Raw genomic sequence first — 22,446 nt, 5'->3', positions numbered from 1 at the left:
CTTTCTTGCTCATCACCAATAGGCATTGGAGGTTTGTTTTGTTTCTCTAGTGATGATTTTATTGATACCATATTAGATCAGCAAAGTGCAAATTTTCTATGTTAAAGAATATTGAAGGATTGTTATTTGTGCGTTCCCAGTAAATAGTAATGATCCCCCTCTGCCCAGCCGCCATTTCTCCCTCCCAGTCCCCCACCCCCGCCCATTACTCCTGTCCCGGCACCTGTAACAGAGACCCAAAGAGCAGAACAGCTTCTGCATTTAGTCGCCTGTGGCGGTATTACCAACCTCTTCCACCAGAGGGAGCATGAAGAACAAACAAACGTGCACATTTCGATGTTATAGCTCAATGAATTTTCATCAAGGGGAGCACGGTGGTGTCTGCAGCCCCGAGATCAGCTATTAGAATGTAATGCAGTTACATTACATTCCGGCAATGCAGGCCTCCCTCGTACCCCCTGGCGCCTCCCCTGACATAGTTCACGTGAGGACACAACTGAAGTAGTTTGGCGCCATGGGAAAAAATGTTTATATTGATCATTCGTTTTTAAAAATCATGCCTGTGGAGATGGGTAAACATTTGTAAACCCTGTTCTATTAGAAGATTAAGGTAAACTGACCAAAATTTATAAAAATATATTAAAAATGAGAGAGAGCTTTGGAGTGAGCTGGGATCTCTTTAGAATAATCCAGTGGCAGAAATAAGAATATAGCATCTGACTTGTGGTTTTTTCATTCAGTCATTAAGTTAAGCATTTATTGAAGACTTCCTGTAGTTATTTAGATGTGTTGATAGTTACTAGGTAAATACAGTCCCTGCCCTCAAGAAACCTAGTGTCACAGACGTAAGGAAAGAGGAAACTAGTCTTCCGTGTGATAGATTATAAAGGCAGAGGAGAAACCTGTAGTTCAGCTGATAGGTCCTATGACAAAGGGAAGCATGGAGGACAGTTTCTCCAGAGTGACGGGAGGTTGTCCTTTGTGTCCTGGGTGAGATCTAAAAGCTCATCACCTTGAGAATGAGGGTTTGGCTTTCAGCCTTTTCCAGCCATGCTCGTTTCCTCTGTGCCTTCTACCGGACCCCCTCACGGCCTGTGTGCAGGTCCCTCTCATATCGACACTGCCGGTCACCGGGTCCTGTCGTCTGCATCTGCCCTGATTGGTCAGTCTGTGGACCCTGCGCTGCACTGACCCTCAGACGGCTGACTAGCACGTGCTAGTATTCCCTGTACAGTCTCCCTGAAACCCTGCTCAGCTGAAGGCCGCGGGCTCCCTGAGGCCCCTCCCCTTCCAGCCTGGTGGGCCATGACACCCCTCCCCCTGTGATAACACTTCTAAATTACAATGTCAGGTTCACGTCGCCTTGATTTAGAGCTCTGAAGACTTCCATCCTTTACTAGGTTATAAATTTCTAGTGATCTATGGTCCTTTAACTTTGCATAATACTTTATAATTATTTACTCCCTCATTTTATCTTATGATTTATCTGTGTGTAGAGGTAGCTGATCTCTCTATGTAGTGAACTCCTTCAAGGCAGTGATTGTAATTAATCTTCCCTACATGCCTCATACTATCTAGAACACTAATGAACATCCGAGAGTTTATTGAATTAATGATTTTTCATTAATATCTTAGCAGAAATGTCACAAAGACTAAGCTTTTTTTTCCAGGGGTTTCTAAGCTGTAAGATCAGTTATAGAGAAGAAAATTAGGATAATTATATATCTTATTAGTATGTATAAAACCACAGCATCTTATATCTAAAAAGATTACATGTTTTGACTAAAATCATTTATAGGACAAGTCCCACTTTATGTCTAGAGTGTCACTGCATTCTAATTTCTATCTAAATGAGCCTCTTATGAAACTAAGATCCTCGCATTTGAATTCATTGGTATTTTGAAAGCAGTGTGAACATCAGTGCTAAATGTGAGAGAGATTTTTGTGTGTGTGATTTTGTGGGACTTCGAGACTCTCAAACTCATCACCAAAGTAGTCTAAGACATTGCTATGAATTTTGTGTCATTAATGTGCAGGAGTTTGAAATAGGGGCGAGTGTTATTTTTAGGTCAATTTTTTCAGAGTCATCGATGAATGTAACATCTTAAATGTGAGTTCCTTCAGAAAGTTATATTTATATAAACATTGTTCTAGCATAGCTGAGGTGCTTTGGAGTTGCACTTCTGTTTAAAGGATTAGCACCTAGAAAAATGTCCCTGAATATGTGCCAGTGCCCATTCCTTGAAATACACATTCCCAGCTGTGGGATGAGGAGGACCTGTGGTGCTTAAACAAGAAAAACAGGATTTCAGTCTTGATTTCGTACTCCTCTCCATTAATTTCTTCCTCGTTAAGATTTTGCACTTTCTAGCTTTGTGTATTCTTGCAACTTTCTCATCAGTAGATCAATACCACTTTTCAGTGTGATCAAGTGGGAAGAGAGGATGTCTGTTGTCACTCTAAAAGGAACTGGGTCCCCACACCAATGGCAAGATATAATTTAAATAACTGAATAATTTGGGAGGCTAGCTGTTAAAAATGAACTTGCAAAGACTTTCTCAATATAATTAAAATGGGCATCTGGCAGCAAGCATCTGATAGACCCTTGAAGAAATCGATGACTTGTCTGTCAGTCAAGTCTACCCGTGAGTAAACTTTAATGATGTTGCTTTCTGTCCAGTCCACTGTAGGCGGCAGTTGCTTCTGGGTTGGGGATCATGTAGACAGAGGGTGTGCATGGGTTCATTAGTGAGGTCAGGACTCAGTGTCTGATTCGTGACTTTAGTACTCTGAGATGTCTGATGTTCATTTTCCTTCCTTGGGCTGTAGTTTGTTCATCTCTGACGCTTCACAGAGAGATTACTACCTTCTGGAGTATTCAGCGCAGTCTTGATGAAGACATGTATTATTTGAGCTGGTTATAAAAGATTTGGAGGAGCTTGGAGGGTGGCCTTTCAGAGTTGCAGTGTGATGAATGGTAAAACAGTTGAGTATGCATGTGATGCAGATTCAGGCAAGAGCTGTACATATTCTTCTCATAGTTCATATTCTTCTTGCAGTAACTGTATAACTTTTTAGAATGGTTAGCTTTCCATATTGTGGTGAAATGAAGGAATGTGGTGTTTGGCTTCTCTGATTCCTTTTGGTCTTTAATCAGCTTGCTCAGGTATAATTTTGTACAATATAATACGTTTGTTTTAAGTCTGTGGTTCGATTAATTTTGAACTTGTATCCACCACCACAGTTAGGATAAAAATGTATCTATTACCACAAGAGGTTCCTGCTCGTTCCTTTGTACCCCAACTCCCACACCGTGGCTCCTGCCACTTTCTCGATGGTCACATAGATAGAATTGTACAGGTTGTCTTCCATGTCTGCCTTCCTTCACTTATCATCACTTATTGTGTCAGTAGTTTGTTCCCTTTCTGGGCTGAGTAGTGTGTCCGTTACATGGTACACATAGTTTTGTTTGTTCATTTAATGCAGCTGATGGGTCATTCTTAAGAATTACCCTTTTAGTTGGAATCTTGTTTTTTACAAGTGCTTCTCTGGGAGGGATGTTAGTTCTTCTAGTTAGAACCCCCCTCCAAAAAAATTTCAGAGTTGTTAATTGAGCCCTAGAGATTACATAAATAGTAGGAAAAATTCTGCAAAAGCCTCAATGTTGTTAGGTTTCTGTGGAATAAGGTGATAAATATGAAACTATTATGGAATAAGTTAGTGTTGTATCTGAGCATACATGCTGATCTTGGTGACCTCCAATATATGTGATAATTAATTTCAGTTTACCTGTGGCTATCATTTTCTCAGTGACTTAGATTTACTTTACCTAATGTCCAAGCATTTAATGGCACAGTCTAAAAATGTACTCTCACATATACTGTAGCATATACAGGGGTGGGCAATGGCACTATTGTGCCATTGTGACATTCTTTGGAGATAATAAAGTTGTAATAATCATAACCCACATGTCTTTTTTGCATACAAATAACTATAAACCTACTTTTGCCCACCTCATGCAGGAAGGAAACAAGTATGTACTTTGCTTAAGGAAAACCCAAAGTCTTTGGTTTAGCTTGATTTTTATAAGTCCAGCCTCAAGCAATACATAGTCACTTGCTTGGACCAGTTTTCTTCAAAAAGTATTCATGCAATCAGATTATTAAGGTCTGTAAGCAAGTTAGCATTATTGGGTCTTTAAATCAAAATGATGGAAAATAGAAATGATGAGCACATTTAAAAGAAAATTTACACTAGGAGTCTTGCTATTAAAGAGCTCTACCCAACAAACTCTGAGGACACATTTATTTAGACTTATTGATTGCATCAGTTTAGTGATATATTTTTAGTCTGTTGGTTATCAAATGCTATTAATCAGAGGTCTCAGAGCGACCCACACATAGCTCTGAGTCATTGGGGTGTGGGATGGAGTATGCAAAGATGCTATGCTTGTCAGACCAGGCATGAAAGCACCGTGGATTTTCAGTATGAGACTGTCTTTAAGCAGCTGCAGGAAGATTGTTTTACAAATAGAGTCTCTCCCCTCTCTCCCCCCTCTCCCCTCCCCTCTCTCTCTCTCTTCTCTCTCCTCTCTCTCCTCCCTCCCCTGTTCGCTCCCCTCCTTCTTCCCCTCCCTCCTTTCTCCTCCTCCCCCTTTCTTTCCTCTCTCTCCTCCCTCCCCTGTTCGCTCCCCTCCTTCTTCCCCTCCCTCTTCCCTCCTCCTCCCTCCTCCCTCCTCCTCTCCCTTTCTTTCCTCTCCCTCCTCTCTCCCCTCCCTCCTCTCTCCCCTCCAGCCACTTTGGGAAGCAATCACAGCAGAGGGCAGCTGTGACCTTCCTAGTCCCCTGGGCTCCTCCCCCATTTCAGACTTGCTCTGCACCCCTCACACTTCCTGCATTTCTTCTTTCTGTTGCCTGAATAGGGACATTCTCAGTCTCTCACCTCCTGTTAGGATCTCATGTATTTATAACTTCCCGTGCAGTACCCATTATTAGGAAGCATTTCCTTCCCCTTGACTTACTCACTGACTCCCCCAAGCCTGGCTCTTCCTGGTTCTTTCTTTTCCCCCTTTTAAAAATAATTTTATTGGGGTGACATTAGTTAGTAAAATTGTACAGGTTTCAGGTGCACAATAATGTACTACATCCTCTGCATGTTGTATTGTGTGCTCACTTCCCCAAGTCAGGCCTCCCTCTGTTAGCACTCACCGTCCTGCACTCTCTCTGCCTCCCCACCCCTTCTCCGGCAGCGTTCTGTACTTCTCGTGTACAGACACTGTTCTGTAATATCAACGCTTACACTTCAAACCTTTGGGGCTGCGGTAACTTTTGTATCCACAGTGTGGCCCATACGGTATATATTTAATGAATATTTGATAAATTAAGTATCCTATATGTGGAGGATTCACAAGTATATTGTTTACTTCCCCTCAGCTGTCTCCATATTTACAACTTCTTGCTGAACTTGCACACTGAAATGCTCTATAATTTCAAAACTCTCCTGTCTAAGATCTAGTTCCTGTTTTTTTAACCAGTGGTATTAAAGTTAAACCACATTTCTGAGATTTAACAAATTATAGAAATGATCCCTGAAAGTATAGTCTTCATTTCTGAGATTTAAATACTGGTTTTCATCTCTTAAAATTAAAACTGTTTATTTACTGTTTATGGCGAATGTTGAGAAGGGTGATTAGACAGATTGGTTGAACCAGCTTATAGATGCCTGAATGACTAGTCTCTCACAGGAATAATTAGTTGTTTTTCATATGTGGCAACGTGTTAGAAGAGTTTCACACTAAGTCATCCTTCCTGTGTATGTGTGTGTGTGTATGTGTGTGTATATATACGCACACACACACATACACACACACACACACACACACACACACACACACACACACACACGAGCAGCAGAAAGCCCAGTGTGTATGGCAACTCTGTCTCCTCCCTGGCCCATATACCTTATTTCTACTCAAAAAGTTAATAATGGGTCTTTTAAAAACAGCATCTTACAGAAACGATGAAAATAAAATGACTATAGGCTATGTGCTGAGTGTAATTTACATTACCAATTTTGTGTTCTGGAAACCCACTGTATATATATGGTCCATTAGGCATCCCCATCTTTTTATACAAACTCTTACTATTTGCACATTACTCACCTCAGAGAAAATTTGCTAGATTACGTGCAATATATACAAGTTCATTTTAACAAATTGTTTATTGTATCTGATGTATGTTACGTGATTCAATGGGCACATAGTTTTTGTTTGGTCTCCATATATATATGGAGACCAAACCCTAACACCCTAACACCCTCCCCCCTTCCCTCCAGGATTTACTTTTCTACTCTCTGTTATGTGTATATAATTTCACCAATCTCTTTCCCTTCTCTGATCCCATCCTCTGCTCCCCTTTTCTTCTGTCTGCTTTCCCTCTGGTCCCTTTGATCCCGCTTCTGCCTCTATTCCATTCCTCAGTTCACATTGTTCATTGGATTCCTCAGGTGAGTGAGGTCATATGATATTTTTCTTTCTCTGCCTGGCTTATTTCACTTAACATAATAGTTTCCAGGTCCATCCATATTGTTGCAAAAGGTAAGATTTCCTTCTTTTTCATAGCCCCATAGTATTCCATTGTGTATATGTACCACTGCTTTTTAATCCACTTGTCCACTGACAGACACTTGGGCTGTTTCCAGATCTTGGCTATTATAAACAATGCTGCCATAAACATGGGCGTGCATTTCTTCTTTTGAATCGGTGATTTGGTGTTTCTTAGGATATATTCCTAAAAGTGGGATGGCTGGGTCAAAAGGAAGTTCCATTTTTAATTTTTTGAGGAATCTCCATAATGTTTTCCACAGTGGCTGCACCAGTCTGCATTCCCACCAGCAGTGCAGGAGGGTTCCCTTTTCTCCACATCCTCTCCAGCACTTATTGTGTTGTTTTGTTAATGAGAGCTCTTCTGACAGGTGTGAGGTGGTATCTCATTGTGATTTTAATTTGCATTTCTCTGATGATTAGTGATGTTGATGTTGAACATTTTTTCATCTGCCTATTGACCATCTGTGTGTCCTCTTTGGAGAACTGTCTATTCATTTCTTTTGCCCATTTTTTGATTGGATTGTTTATCTTCCTGATGTTGAGTTTTACAAGTTCTTTATAAATTTTGGTCATTAACTCCTTATCAGATGTATTGTCGAATATGTTCTCCCATTGTATGATTTGTCTTTTTATTTTGTTCATATTGTCTTTAGCTGTGAAAAAGCTTTTTAGTTTGATATAGTCTCATTTGTTCATCCTGTCCTTTATTGCACTTGCCCATGGAGATAAATCAGCAAATAGATTGCTGCAAGAGATGTCAGAAAGCTTACTGCCTATGTTTTCTTCTAAGATGCTTATGGTTTCACGACTTACATTTAATTCTTTTATCCATTTTGAGTTTATTTTTGTGAATGGTGTAAGTTGGTGGTCTAGTTTCATTTTCTGGCAGGTAGCTGTCCAATTTTCCCAACACCATTTGTTAAAGAGACTGCCTTTACTTCATTGTGTGCTCTTACATTCTTTGACAAATATCAGTTGTCCATAAATGTGTGGGTTTATTTCTGGGTTCTCTGTTCTGTTCCATTGATCTGTATGCCTGTTCTTATGCCAGTACCAGGCTGTATTGAGTACAATGGCCTTGTAATATAACTTGATATTAGGAAGTGTGATACCACCCACTTTATTCTTCTTTTTCAAGATTGCTGAGGCTATTCGTGTTCTTTTTTGGTTCCATATAAATATTTGAAATATTTGTTCTATATCTTTGAAGTATGTCATTGTTATTTTAATGGGAATTGAATTGAATTTATAGATTGCTTTGGGTAATATAGACATTTTAATGATGTTTATTCTTCCTATCCATGAACACAGTATATGTTTCCACTTGTTTGTATCTTCCTTGATTTCTTTTATCAATGTTTTATAATTTTTCGAGTACAAGTTTTTAACCTTCTTGGTTAAATTTACTCCTAGGAACTTTATTTTTTTGTTACAATAGTGAAGGGGATTGTTTTCTTAATTTCTCTTTCAGACAGTTCATTGTGCGTGTAAATGACTCTGACTTCTGAATATTAATTTTATATCCTGCCACTTTGCTGAATTCATTTATCAGGTCCAGTAGTTTTTTTACTAAGACTTTAGGGTTTTCTATGTACAGTATCATATCATCAGGAAATAATGATAGTTTTTCTTCTTCTTTTTCAATTTGGATGCCTTTTGTTTCTTCTTCTTGTCTCATTGCTGTGACTAGGACTTCCAGAACTATGTTGAATAAGAGTGGTGAAAGGGGGCACCCCTGCCTTGTTTCTGATCTTAAGGGGATTGCTTTTAATTTGTGCCCATTGAGTATGATGTTGGCTTTGGGTTTGTCATAGATGGCCTTTATCATGTTGAGGTATGTTCCCTTTATTCCCACTTTGCTGAGAGTTTTGATCATAAATAGGTGCTGGATTATATCAAATGCTTTTTCTGCATCTATTGATATTGTCATGTGATTTTTCTTCTTCCTTTTGTTTATGTGATGAATCACATTGATTGATTTGCAAATATTTTACCAGCCTTGCCTCCCCAGAATAAACATGATGTATGATTTTTTTCATGTATTGCTGGATCTGGTTTGCTAATATTTTGTTGAGAATTTTAGCATCTAAATTCATATGGGATATTGGCCTATAGTTTTCTTTCTTTGTATTGTCGTTGCCTGGTTTTGGAATCAGAATTATGCTCGCCTCATATAAGGAGCTTGGAAGTCTTCCCTCCTCTTGAATTTTTTGAAATAGCTTGAGAAGGATAGGAGTTAATTCTTCCTTGAGTATTTGGTAGAAATTGCCTGTGAAGCTATCTGGCCTAGAGCTTTTGTTTGTTGGGAGATTTTTAATAGCTGTTTCAATCTCATTTGTTGTAATTGGTTTGTTTAGGTTTTCTGGTTCGTCTATATTGATTTTTGAAAGATTATGTGTTTCAAGGAATTTGTCCATTTCACCTAGGTTGTCTAATTTTTTGGCATACAGTTCTTCATAGTATTTTCTTACAATCCTTTGTATTTCTGCTGTGTCAGTTGTTACTTCTCCACTCTCATTTCTAATTTTATTTATTTGAGTCCTCTTTTTTTCTTGGTGAGTCTGGTTAAAAGTTCATCAATCTTGTTTACCCCTTCAGAGAATCAGCTCTTGGTTTCATTGATCCTCTGTATTGTTGGTATAGCCTCTATGTCATTTATTTCTGCTCTGATCTTTATTATTTCCTTCCTTCTACTTCCTCTGGGCTTTACTTGTTCTTTTTCTAGCTCTTTTAGATGCAAGGTTAAGCTGTTTGAGTTTTTTCTTGCTTCTTAAGGTATGTCTATAATGCTACGAACTTCCCTCTCAAGACTGCTTTTGCTATGTCCCATAAATTTTGAGTTGTTGTTATGTTCATTTTCATTTGTTTCAAGGAAATTTTTGAATTTTTCCTTGATCTCATTGTTAACCCATTCGTTATTTAATAACATGCTATTTAGTTTTCAAGTATTTGAGTGTTTTTCAGTTTTTCTATTGTAGTTGATTTCTAGGTTCATGCCATTGTGATCAGAGAAAATGCTTCATATGATTTCAATCTTCTTAAATTTGTTGAGACTCCTTTTGTGCCCTAACATGTGGTCTATCCTAGAAAATGTATCATGAGCACTTGAAAAGAATGTATATTCTGGTTTAGGGTGAAAGATTCTGAAGATACCTATTAAATCCAGTTGATCTACTGTGTCCTTTAAGTCTGCTGGTTCTTTGTCAATTTTCTTTCTTGAGGATCTATCCAGTGATGTTAGTGAGGTATTGAAATTCCCTACTATTATAGTATTGCTGTTGATCTTACCCTTTATGTCCATCAAAATCTGCTTTATATATTTAGGTGCTCCTATATTAGGTGCGTAGATAATTATAATGGTTATATCTTCCTGTGGGATTGCTCCCTTTATCATTATATAGTGACCTTCTATATATATCCCTTACTATAGCCTTTGTTTTAAAGTTTATTTTGTCAGATATAAGTATTGCTACCCCAGCTTTTTTTCATTTCCATTTGCATGAAATATTTTTTTCCACCCATTTACTTTTATTCTATGTATATCTTTTGTTTTGACGTGGGTCTTTTGTAGACAGCATATGTACAGATCCTGTTTTCTTATCCATGCAGCTATCCTATGTCTTTTGATTGGAACATTTAATCCATTTACATTTCAGGTTACTATTGACATGTAGTTGTTTATTGCCATTTTATTCTTTAATTCTACATTCCTCTTTTATTAGAATTTTTCCCCTTTGTTCTGTTTACAACAGGCCCCTTAACATTTCTTGCAGCATTGGTTTGGTTGTAATGAATTCCTTTAGTTTTTTGTTTGTTTTTTTGGGGATCTGGGTAGCTTTTTATTTCTCCTTCAGTTTTAAACGATAGGCTTGCTGGAAAAAGAAGTCTTGGCTGTAGGCTCTTGTTCTGCATTACTTTGAATATTTCTTGCCATTCCCTTCTCGCCTCAAGTGTTTCTGTTGAAAAGTCGGATGTCATCCTTTTGGGTGTTCCTTTGTAGGTGATTGACTGCTTTTCTCTTGCAGCTTTCAGTATTCTTTCTTTATCTCTTATTTTTGGCATTTTAATTATGATGTGTCTTGGTGTAGGTCTCTTTGGGTTCCTCTTTAATGAGATTCTTTGTGCTTCTTGAACATGTATGACTTTTTCCTGCACCAATTTACAGAAGTTTTCATCTATGATTTCTTCATTCAGGTTCTCTATCTCTTGTTCTTTCTCTTCTCCTTCAGGAACCCCTATTATGCAGATGTTGTTTCTCTTTGTGTTGTCACAGAGCTCTCTTAGAGTTTCCTCAGACTTTTTGATCCTCTTTTCTTTTTGCTGTTCTGCTTTTGTGCTTTTGCTTATCTTGTCCTCTAAATTGCTGGTTTGATCCTCTGCTTTATCCAGCCTGCCTTTAATTCCTTCTAGTATAGTCTTCATTTCTGATATTGTGTTTGTCATTTCTGTCTGATTCTTTTTATGATTTCAGTGTCCCTTTTGATGCCTGCTATCTCTTTGTTTAGGTGCTCATTTTGTCCATCTATTGTTGCTCTAAGATCCTTGAGCATCCTAACAATCATTATTCTAAACTCTGCATTTGGTGTCTTAGTTAGTTCTATCTCATTCATTGCCTTTTCTGGGGATTTCTCTTGTTGAATCATTTGAATTGCATTTCTCTGTCTTCCCATTTTGTCTCTGTATAGACTGCTCCTTTGGATGTGTTGTTTGTGAGCTAGCTAAGTATAGGGTTGGTGTCTGCCTCCAGCTTTCAGTTGTGTTCTTTCTAGATCTTCTTGGGTTGGCTTCAACTGTTTGTATTCCACTGTGGGCTACATGTCTGCTGCTCCTACTCTTATTGCTGTTTCTGACAGCGTTTTCTATGCCTTAGCTGGGTCAGGTGTGAGGAACCTTTCCTTAAGATACTACTCTAACTAGGGTTGTTAGGTCCTAAGCTGATGCTGTCCATATCTGGCTGCTGAATGTACTAGCCCTGGACCTCCCTGGCCGGAACCTGGTGCAGACCAGTGAGGGTCACTGCTTTTGACTATTCCTTAGCAACCTTCTTGGAGCTACAGGCTATCCAGAATTTGTGGCTTCCTCTGCTGGACCCTGGTGCTGTTGTAAATATCAGCTGCACTCCTAGGCTGGCTTTTATCTACTCTTGGCCAGTGTGTGTGGCCTCTTTATTCCTGAAGTGTGGTCTTTCCACCGGCCCCCGCTGCCTCCTTGGGCACTCAGACACTGGCAAAGGCTCGTGAGCCGCAGGTCAGGCTGCTCCGTGGGCACAGGAGACACCTTGCCTCTCTGAGCTCCACCCCCTGCAGGCACACAGGACACCTCTCCGTGCTCCACCCCTTGCTGTCATGCGTGGGCCGCCTGGCTCCACCCCCCATGGGCGCATGGGACACCTTCCATGCTGGGGTCTGCCCCAAGCCAGCACAGGGGACACCTCACCCCGCAGGGTTCCTCCGCCCACAGGCACGCAGGATGCCTCTCGGGGCTCTGCGCCCTGCTGCTGCTGCTCAGGCTGCCTCGCTGGGCTCCGCCCTTGTCCACCACGGGCCAAGCGCCCTAGCCGCCTCCGCAGGTGGGCACTCCCGCCCTTCAGAGGGTACTCAGCAGGTTGGGGGGGGGCGTGTAGCTCAGACCTCAGCACTCAAAACCTGTGTCCCTGATGCGCCCCCTGCTTCTAAGTGTCTCTGCACTGGACAGGAGAACCTCTGTTGGGTGGGGTAATTGCTTTACTTTGTTGGCTTGGTTCTCCCAGGTAGAATTCCACTTTAGGTTTGGGGAGTGACCCAGTACAGGGGTCAGGGTGGCTGTCTCCCACAGTCTGTCCCTGTGCCCCCGAGACTACACTCTCCTCTTGCAACTCCAGTCCTCTTGGCGCTCCCCACTCCCAGAGCCCCAGATAAGTGGCTGTGAATGAGATTTTCTGCATAGTCCCTTTAAGATGGAGCCTGGGTCTGAGAGTTTTGTCTCCCTCTCGCAAACAGTAACCTGGCTCTTCTTTCAGCTAAATACTGTTCGTATGCCTCCTCTAGTCTCTGGGACTCCAGGCTGGGGTTCCGGTCCTGTGGCTGAGGACCCACAACTCTCCAGGCAACCCACCCCACCATGAGATACCCTCTAGGTCACCTCTCGCTCCTGGGAGCAGGGCAGCCCTTTCCATATCTCTGCCCTTCCTACCAGCTTAGTGTGGTTCCTTCGGTGATGCTTGGTTATAGCTTCTTCTTAGTTTAGTCCAAACTTGATTTTTCAAGATGATTGTTTCTAAGTTAAGTTATAATCCACTTTGGTTCTGGGAGGTGGGAGTTGTAACATCCACCTACTCCATTGCCATTTTCACTAATCCCTGGTCTCCATATTTTTCGTACAAATATTTCAAAAATTTTATTTCTGTAGTGCTCATTTCTTCCTGTTTCCATCTTTCACGGGCTCTTTCTGGAGCAGAGGGAACAGCAGCACATTCTGCACACAGAATGGAAACTAAATTTTACAACTGCTTTTCTTCTGAAATCTTTTTTACCTTAGGTTTGGCTGCTGAATTTATTTTTTCTTCTTTACATCTCTTTTTTCCTTTGTCCCAACTAGACAGGTGATTAATTAAACATGTAGCTCTAATTCTCACAGTAGGAGTAGAGGCGAATATTTCTGGACGATGTGAAAGCGAACATTCCCTTCTTTCCATCAGCTGCATTTTGGAGGCTGGAGGCCAGGGCTTAGTGCAGGCGCCCTGAGTAGGAAGAAATTCTACCAGGTCATGTAAAAAATAAATAAATAAAAAGGATGGCTTATATAGCGAAAGGTAAGATCTCTGAAGTGAGTTCTGCAAAAAATATAAATGGTAGAGAAGAGAATGAGATAATTGTGATAGAATGAGAAACATCCACTCTTCCTCTGTTTAGTAATGTGACCTTTGTAGGATTCCAGACCTACCTAGAAGATTGCTGTTTCTAAAAATATGTTAGTGGAATATTTGGGCAATGTCTCTGAACAAAGAAGGCCTGGTCCTCATCCTCATTTCTTCTTTTCAAATTTGTTATAGGTTGTGAGCTCTTGTGAGGGCACAATATCTATCTATTGTTTGCAGCATGATAAATACTGAGTGTGACTATGTTGATGAGTTAGTTGGTTATGTGGAGCTCCCCTGGTCATACAATCTTGTAACCAACAGTAAGACTTGACACCCCATTCACTGTAAATGAGACTGTCTCCTTTGCTTTAGCTCTCTCTCTGGTCATTGTATAATCATAGTTTTAAAGATGAACAAGTAAGTAGTCTTAGTTAGGTGACTTACCTAGAACTCTTTTCTTTCAGTTTTTTGCCTGAGTTCATCAATGGAGACTTTGATTCTATTAGACCTGAAGTTAGAGACTACTACGCCATTAAGGTAAGCCATAAGCACTTTTATATTTACAGTGTTTCTTCTATGATCACCTCCCTGTGTTCTTTCTGGTTTCCATGGTACGTGTGTAGGGATTGAGAAACTCATGGATTATTTTTTTTTAATTTATAACAACTATAATTAATACACATTCAGATGGAAATCTAGAAAATGGCAAGTGGAAATACAATCTTAGAAATTCAGTCACCATCCTATAAACGTGAATGCTTAGTAATTTAAGCACACATATTTTCAATAAGTTTATAGTTTGTGGGCAATTTAATATATTATTGCCTACATTCTTATTTGTTATTAAATATTTCTCACAAATCACTTTTAATTTCATTGAATGAGTGTACTGTATTTTACTAAACCCATTCCCAATTGATTTACATTTGTGTTCTTTTTTTTTCTTTTGTATGGTAAAGTAATAAAAAGATTCTTGTAAATGAATTTTTATAAAAATGCATAATTATAGAGCCACAATTTTTTTCTGTAGCATTTAGTTTTTTGAAACCTTTACTACCTTGTTCTGAATAAAACTGTTTGTTACAACTTGAAATAGACAATAAGATTAACATATAGCTTCAGGTGTTCATTTTGTGACTGCTCGTGTAAAAATCTTCCAGAGGTCCTTGTGGCTAAAGAAGACACACACTTGACCTAATTGAGAATGACAGGAGGCATAGGAGTAGGGTGGCGATTAACTATTCAAGTTAGCATGGACTGAGGAGGCCAAGTGCAGAGTTTTAAAAAGGAAAATTATAGTGTCAGCAATTCTCACCACTGTACCATCATCCGTGTTACTCTAAACTGGCATTAGCAAATTATATATATTTTAAAAAGAAACAGCAGTTATTGAAATATTGAAACTTTAAATTCTTTATAAGGTTGAGGGGATGGATGAGATAAAATCAAAAAGGAGGAGGAGGAAACCTCTTACAAGAAGGAGGGAGGGAGGAGAGGGAGGAAGAGAGAGAGAGAGAGGGAGGGAGGGAGGGAGGGAGGGAGGGAGGGAGGGAGGAAGGAAGGAAGGAAGGAAGGAAGGAAGGAAGGAAGGAAGGAAGGAAGGAAGGAAGAGGAGAAAAGAAAGAAGAGGGCTCGTGTGGGGAGGCAGAGGGGCCTCGTTTATGAGTGTGGCTGTCGTGAAGGGATTGTGGCTGGCAGTGACTGTGGCCCTGTGCATGTCCTGTCTGCCCACCAGTTGATCAGACTTCCCATCAGCAGATGACGACTGTTCCCAAGTCAGTGTTTGATATTCATGCTCAGTCACTCGCACATTGGGATGCTCTGTTCACTCCCCACAGTTTCACTTCTCATTAACTCCATACCTCAACCTCACTGCGATGGAAAGCCCTCCACTTTGCTTACAACGCAGACTTGTACAAACTGATAGACACTCATCGGATTTCGGGAGGGGCAGAAACAGCGGGAGAGGCAGAGACTGGCAGGCTCAGACACAGGTTGAGGATCCGGCCAGCTGTGACTTTCCCCTTCTCTCTTCAGCTTCAGCTGTTGGCTTGGCAAAACTGGTGTTGTCCATCCAAGCATTCCTGTCCCGGGTGAGGATAGAACAGGAAATAAGGAGAAACCAGCTTTCTAATTTCTGAATGCAGTAAAAGGGGGTCGCGGATAAAAGATAATTTTGAATGAATACCTTTTGGTGAATTTCTCAAACATTTTTCACTTTATTTTTTAACCTCAAAAGCCAATTCAGATTTGTTAAGGTTTTATTTTGAAAGTAAGTTAACTGAATCTTTGGATTCCTACAGGGCATAGTTGTGAGCTGATATGGCACAGTCGAGTCTTTCCCGTATTTATGAGAACTAACTGCTTTTGAACACTCTGGGCCTGCCCCTGGAGGGCATCCGCGATGCCCACCATAGAGCTGACACGCCCGGAATCGGTCACGGGGAAGGCTTAGCTACAGCTCTAATGGTGACGATAATGACAGCAGTTAATGCAGCATTACAGCCAATTCGTATAAGCCATTATCTCCAATTTAAACAGCCTTTTAAGCTGCTCTGTTACAAATTAAAGGAGGTTATAATACACTTTTTTTTCTCCCACCTGGTCTGGGTTTCGGTGAAGCTGAAACGAAGGCTCTAATGAAGAAAGTGTGAAGGGACCAGAAAGAACCTCATTGACACAGACAGCAGTGTGGGGTTGGTGACCAGAGGGAAAGCGGGTGGTGTGGGCAGGCCGGGGAGAAGGGGTACAGGTGATAGGAGGGCACCTGGCAATCAACCGGTGGTGTATTACAGAAGTGTACACCTGAGACCTGTGTAATAATTCTTTTAACCAACATCACCCCAGTAGATTCAATTTTAAAAATTTAAATACAAAATTGAAAATGCTAAAGGTTTATTAAAATTATAAAGTGGGTATTGTACAGCTTACACCCCCCAACAGATATGGCTTTGGCTTACAGACAAAATTCAGGTTTATATGACTAGACAGAATTTTAAATGGTTTCAGTTTAAATTTTAAGTGGTTTTCAATTGGTTTGCCTGCTTAATTTCTGAGAGCACTAAAATATAAAAGATTTGATTTGTCAGCTTTTAAATGGAATACTTTATACCCCTCGTCTTGCAGTCTGCGACACAGGTGACCCTTGGATAGTTCAGGGGTTATGGGCACTGACACTGTGCACAGTCAGAAACCTGCCCCATCACTTTTGACTCTCCCAAAACTTACCTGTTCATAGCCTACTAGTAAGCAGAAACCTTACCAATAACGTAGTCACATAGCACACATTTTGTGTGCTATATGTACTATATACTGTATTCTTACACTAAAGTAAGCTAGAGGAAAGAACATGTTAGTAAGAAAGTCAGAAGGAAGACAAAATAACAGTTACAGTATTATACTATATTTATATTGTAATTTTACACCTGTTTACAAGATGAATTATTTCTATTGGAACCTACATCAGCATTGTCTTATCAGATGCAAACTCTGTAGATGTTGTGTGTATTGCTAACACCAGACATCAAAAGTGAAAAGATAATGTGAGAAAGAAATCCACATTTATAGGCAGGTACGACAATTCATGAATCCATAACAGGGAAGCAGCTGTGTGGTTGCTGTAGTGTGATCAATGAAGGTCATTGTGGTATTGCAGCATGCTGTCGCAAACCCCGCACAGTCAGTAGTGTGATCAATGAAGGTCATCGTGGTATTGCAGCATGCTGTCGCAAACCCCGCACAGTCAGTAGTGTGATCAATGAAGGTCATCGTGGTATTGCAGCATGTTGTCGCGAACCCCGCACAGTCAGTAGTGTGATCAATGAAGGTCATTGTGGTATTGCAGCACGCTGTCGCGAACCCCGCACAGTCAGTAGTGTGATCAATGAAGGTCATTGTGGTATTGCAGCATGTTGTCGCGAACCCTGCACAGTCAGGGTTTAACACCGTGTCTTCATGTTTCTCTGCATTCCTCTTGACTGTGAATGGCGCCATGACCAGACAGTGTGCACATAGTTTTGATAAATTTTTTAACTTTTTTAAATAGATTCATATATATTTTGTGATAGTAAAGACTAGTCTCTGTATATATTTTATGCATGGCATGTCATATCTAAATTTTTCTTAATTTTTTCTGTATTTCATGGAGATGTAATTTGTGAGTTTTTTCAAATTGTTGCAGATCTCTTTTTTCCATATATTTATTGAAAAAAAATCCACCTACAATTGGATAGCCCACGCAGTTAAATCCATCCATGTTGTTCAAATGTTTGCTGTAGTTATCTATTGTTGTGTAACAGTTTATCCTAGAATTTATCAGCTTAAAACAGCAAGCGATGTTTATCTGACACAGATTTCTCTGGGGAAGGACTGCGAACATCAATTAACTAGGTCGTCTGGTCAGGGTTTCTTGTGAGATTATAATGTAGCTGATAGACGTCTCAGGGTTCTGCTGGGGCTACAGAGTTCCCTCCCAAGGTTGCTCATGTGCTGTTGGTCGGTGTCTTATTTCCGCCTGGCTGGTGGGTGCAGGCATCAGCCCCTTACCGTTGGGTGGCCCCAGCACTGCGCCTGCCTTCCAGAAAGGCAGAGAGTGACGAGAGACTTTGCATGCGAGAGCCAGCCAGGCAGAAGTGGCTGTCTTTGATGGCCTCGTTTTTCAGTAGCGCTAGACCATCTTAGCCTCTCTTCTGCCTGTGCTCTTATTCACACAGACAGCCCTGCTCTGTGGTGGGCTCAGACGACATGCACAACAAGACTGTCCACACCAGCTGGCAGGAGTCCTCGGCAGCCTCCCTGGAGGCTGGCTGCCACACCCTCTGCCTGACGTGGTCCTGACAAAGCCTGAGTTGTAGGCAGTGAGAAAGCCATGTTAATGACATCAGAGTACATTCTCGGTCTTTAATTAGTAATATCTGAGAAGAAAGAGGAAAGCATGGCTACTAGCAATTTCTCTTGGACTCAGTCTTTTTTTTTTTTTTTTGTATTTTTCTGAAGTGAGAAGCAGGGAGGCAGAGAGACAAACTCCTGCATATGCCCAACCGGGATCCACCTGGCATGCCCACTAGGGGGCAATGCTCTGCCCATCTGGAGTGTTGCTCCTATGCAACCAGAGCCATTCTAGCGCCTGAAGCAGAGGCCATGGAGCCATCCTCAGCGCTCGGGCCAACTTGCTCCAATGGAGCCTTGGCTGTGTGAGGGGAAGAGAGAGAGAGAAAGAAAGGAGAGGGGGAAGGGTGGAGAAGCTGATGGGTGCTTCTCCTGTGTGCCTGGCCGGGAATTGGACTCAATCTTTTTCTGATAAAACCTGCTTCAATATGAGTCACATATCAACAACCCAGTTACTAGTTTTTAAATCTAGAGCCCTCCATCACTTGTTCCTTTGGGTTTTAGACAAGTAGAGGAAAGCTTTGATCTACTACCTCATTCCATATGGTCCATAGGGTAAGACACAATACCCAGATTACTCCTTCTGGTAATTAGCGTGTTGCAGTTTGAAAGCTGCATGTTTGCCTGACACAACACTGCTGCCACTAGATCAATACTAAAGTTGTCATTTTACTGTGAACACAAGGCCATGTTCCTGACAGGGTGGGGAAAATAGCCCTAGTCCTAAGTCAGGCATAGGACTCTAGATCTGAGTTCTGGTTCTGTCTTCCCTGTCAATCTTGCCAAGTTCTGGAAGAACACAGTATAATAACCTAACAGTGGTCAAGGATACTGGGATATGAGACTGGCCAAAGAGCCTGCTGAAACTGCAGGTGTAAACACAGGTCTTGACTGAAGGATGCGAGGAGCCCTAGTCTAAAGGATGCATGAGACCAGCAGAAATGCTGGGCTGGTATGAAACACCAGTTTTCCATTGCAGACGTAACAGGATTATTCTGGGCCACCAGGCAGTTCTAAGTAGAGACCCAGGGTGATTCTCTTTCAGGTAAGGCAAGAGGTCCTGACCTTTCATTACTTTTTTCTCAGAATTAGGAAAGATAAGATTTTTTTTTTTAAGGCAAATAAGTGAATTATCGAAGAATATCTTTTATTCAATCATTGCTTCTTGGTGATGTTTTCCCATCATCATCTAATGGTGGCATGTGGCCGTCCCCAGATTTTTGAAGACTATTCTTGATGGGTGAGGGTAATGTGTCTCACTGCTTTAACCTGTGCGTCTTTGGAGAAGTATAAACGTTACATAGATGGTATGAAAGTGTTTGTCTTTTATATCTCATTATGAAGGCTGACACTTTCATAAAGAGGATTCAGTTACATTTTAGTAGACTGAGGATTTGAATTTGCATATAACTTTTCCCAGTCAAAAGAAAGGGACGTTAGCTTCTGGTTTGACTTTTGAACAATTCTATTCTTATTTTTCTATAAATGGAATAATGATATGAAGAAGGAAATGCCTTATTTTAATTCCAATTTAAAAACATTGACTCTCAAATAGTGGGAATGGGAGGTATAGGTAAGTTTAGTGCTCAGGCAGAAATGTCAAACCACTGATACTCAGTCTTGACCATTACTAATGGTCATTTTATTTCTTAGGTTTTATAAAATAATAGAGTGATTATGGTTTCTTAAACTAACTATGCAAATTATTTTTGAGGTGTTAGTTTACATACATGGAAGTCTGACCAAGGAATGTGAAATTAATCGTGTTATATAACTCGGGCTTTCTCAAACACTTGTAATAATGACCAAATAATGTTATACACATGTAGAAGTGCTCTAGAAACACTAAAGAACTACTTTAATAATATAAGAGAAAGTATTTTGTTTTACTTTCTAAAATTGTTTACTTCAGAGCTTTTGGGGAGCATCTCAGTAACATTACGTTTAAAAAGATTTCTAATCAGTTTATATCCACAAGTGTACAGTTTATGAACCTAGATTTAATTCATAATCAAACTCACTTAAAATATCCTTTTGAGTTTCATAATACCTCGAGTCTAATTCTATTTAAGTTTCACAGAATCTCCACAGATGTTTTTATTCTCATTAAAAGCATCTGCATCGATCTGTCTAATCTCATGAATCTTACTGTTTGTCCTTTTAGCTGTGTCTCTTCCCAGTTCTGCCTGGCCACATGACGATGTCCTTTAGGCATGGTAAAATTCATTAATTTAGAGAAAATGGAAAAATGGGCTGTTAGCCGGTATAAAAACGTTAGCAAGTTTGACTAGTGCCACACAAGTGCAGCGATACCAAATACATAAAGCTCAGCTTCATTTGTGAATATATTTCTTTAAAAAATTTTTACAAACCTCGTGTATAATACATTTTTAGGCTTAAGCATTAAGACAAATTAACATATGCTGAGCTACAAAGGCTTTGCTACAGGAATGATAGACAGGTGGTTTCCCTGGACACCTGAGTGATGGGCTGTCCACTTTATCATCTTACACCCGTTGGCACAGCCTTATTAGCGTCTCACCAAGGGAGTCATGAGACAGGCGCGGGCATTATGCGAAAGTTTCTCTTGAATACACCTTAATTCTTATGCTTGCCTCTATCACAGGCCTTTCAGATTGACTTTATTTTATATTGTCTGGTTTATTTCCAAAGCCTGTTTTGTTTGAACTTGTTTAACATACTTTGGGTGTTTAAAAGGAAGAGCCTGTGCCGTTTACATTCTAAGACCTCCCAGTGCCTCACTGCGACCTCCTTGGCGCCTGCCTGTCTCTCCTCAGGCACATACTGTCCGTTCTCCAGGTTTCTCTTCCCTCACTCGTATCTGGCTTCTGGGGCCCCTGCTTACTCCCCTGCCCCCTCCTGGTTTCTGCCGGGACAGGACTCCTCTTTCCTTTGTACTTCTCTCGGAGAGCTTGATATAAATCATAATTTTCCTCCTGACCCCTGTTCATATGTGATCACTTACAGCCAGAAGTCTGTGGTCATTTGTCCTGGTGTCTCTAGTAGTCGGATTCTATTTGACACTTAAATTAAGCAAGTGTCTAGAACTAATTTCAGAACCAGAGCGGCCAAGCGCTGGTACTACAGATACTGGTATAAAAAAGGTTTCTGTGATCAAGTGAATTTGTGAAATTTGACTTTCTGGGTATGCCTTTTGGAAATTCACTGTGCACAATATCATTTTAAGCAGGTCTGCTAAATATCTAATTCTGCTTGCCTTAGTATTTCTCAAGTGAATTTGACCATAAGACATTATTCTTCCCCCACCAACACCTAATGTAGTTTATGGGTTACCAGCAAGGCTAAAATGTGTTGGGATGGTTAGAAGCTTGTTTTACTGTTTCAGAAAGTTCAAAAAACCATACAGATCATCTCTCTTTTTAAAAGCTGATAAGAAAATAATCTGTACAACCTTGAAAACAATAACAGCCAACCACTTTTAAAAAGTGCTTTACAATATGCCAAGCAATTGTAGGTGTACTTTTATTTATGAACTCATTGAATTACTTCTCAGCCTTTTGGCTAAGATCAAATGTAGTATTTATAAACTCACTGAATCCTTGCAACAAATGTCATTAGGCTGGAACCCTAGCTTATTGTACAGAGTTTGAGCCATGCCCACGCTTACACAGCTAGGGAGCGGTTGCAGTGGGAGTCAGGCTGTTCTAACCACTGTGCCACTGTCCTCAGAGCAATGCAGGGGGTTTTCCTAATGCAGAGTGTGGGAGCAGCTCGACAAGCTGGGGACATTCTGCAGCCTCCTTCTCTCTGTGTCAGCATTTAGCATTTCTGTTTCCACTTAGTTCTAAGTAACTGAGCAGTAGCCTCCGCCTGGCATGCTGCAGTGCCCCCTCCGGCTCCCCCCCCCCCCACCATGCCCTTGCCTCTCCGGGGAGGAAGGGGGCTCGGCAGAGAGCCCTGGTGCAGACTGCTGCTTCCCTCAGCGTGTCCCCAGTGGTCCTGAAGGGACAGCGCCCAGACACAGAGGGGCTCGCGGTAGCATTGCGAAATAGCTTATTCAAGCATGTCATTGAGGAAGAAGTTTGTTAGCTCCTTGTTTTGGGGGTCCCCAAGTTGGGTGATTCGATAGGAGGGT

The 22,446-nt window shown here is 40.8% G+C and overlaps 1 protein-coding gene across 3 annotated transcripts in view; it reads left to right on the top strand.

Annotated features, from left to right (window-relative positions):
• Nucleotides 1-22,446, top strand: part of TPK1 (thiamin pyrophosphokinase 1) — a 151,340-nt gene that overhangs the window by 62,215 nt on the left and 66,679 nt on the right. For all 3 annotated transcript variants that reach the window (XM_066362946.1, XM_066362947.1, XM_066362948.1), the window contains one exon: nucleotides 13,907-13,979. In XM_066362946.1, the coding sequence (XP_066219043.1) occupies nucleotides 13,907-13,979 (73 nt within the window). The remainder of the gene's footprint in view (nucleotides 1-13,906; nucleotides 13,980-22,446) is intronic.

The sequence above is a fragment of the Saccopteryx leptura genome, chromosome 2 (genome assembly GCF_036850995.1).
Source record: "Saccopteryx leptura isolate mSacLep1 chromosome 2, mSacLep1_pri_phased_curated, whole genome shotgun sequence".
Taxonomy (NCBI): domain Eukaryota; kingdom Metazoa; phylum Chordata; class Mammalia; order Chiroptera; family Emballonuridae; genus Saccopteryx; species Saccopteryx leptura.
The sequence above is the reverse complement of the archived record's forward strand: the minus strand, read 5'-3'. Positions and strand labels throughout refer to the sequence as shown.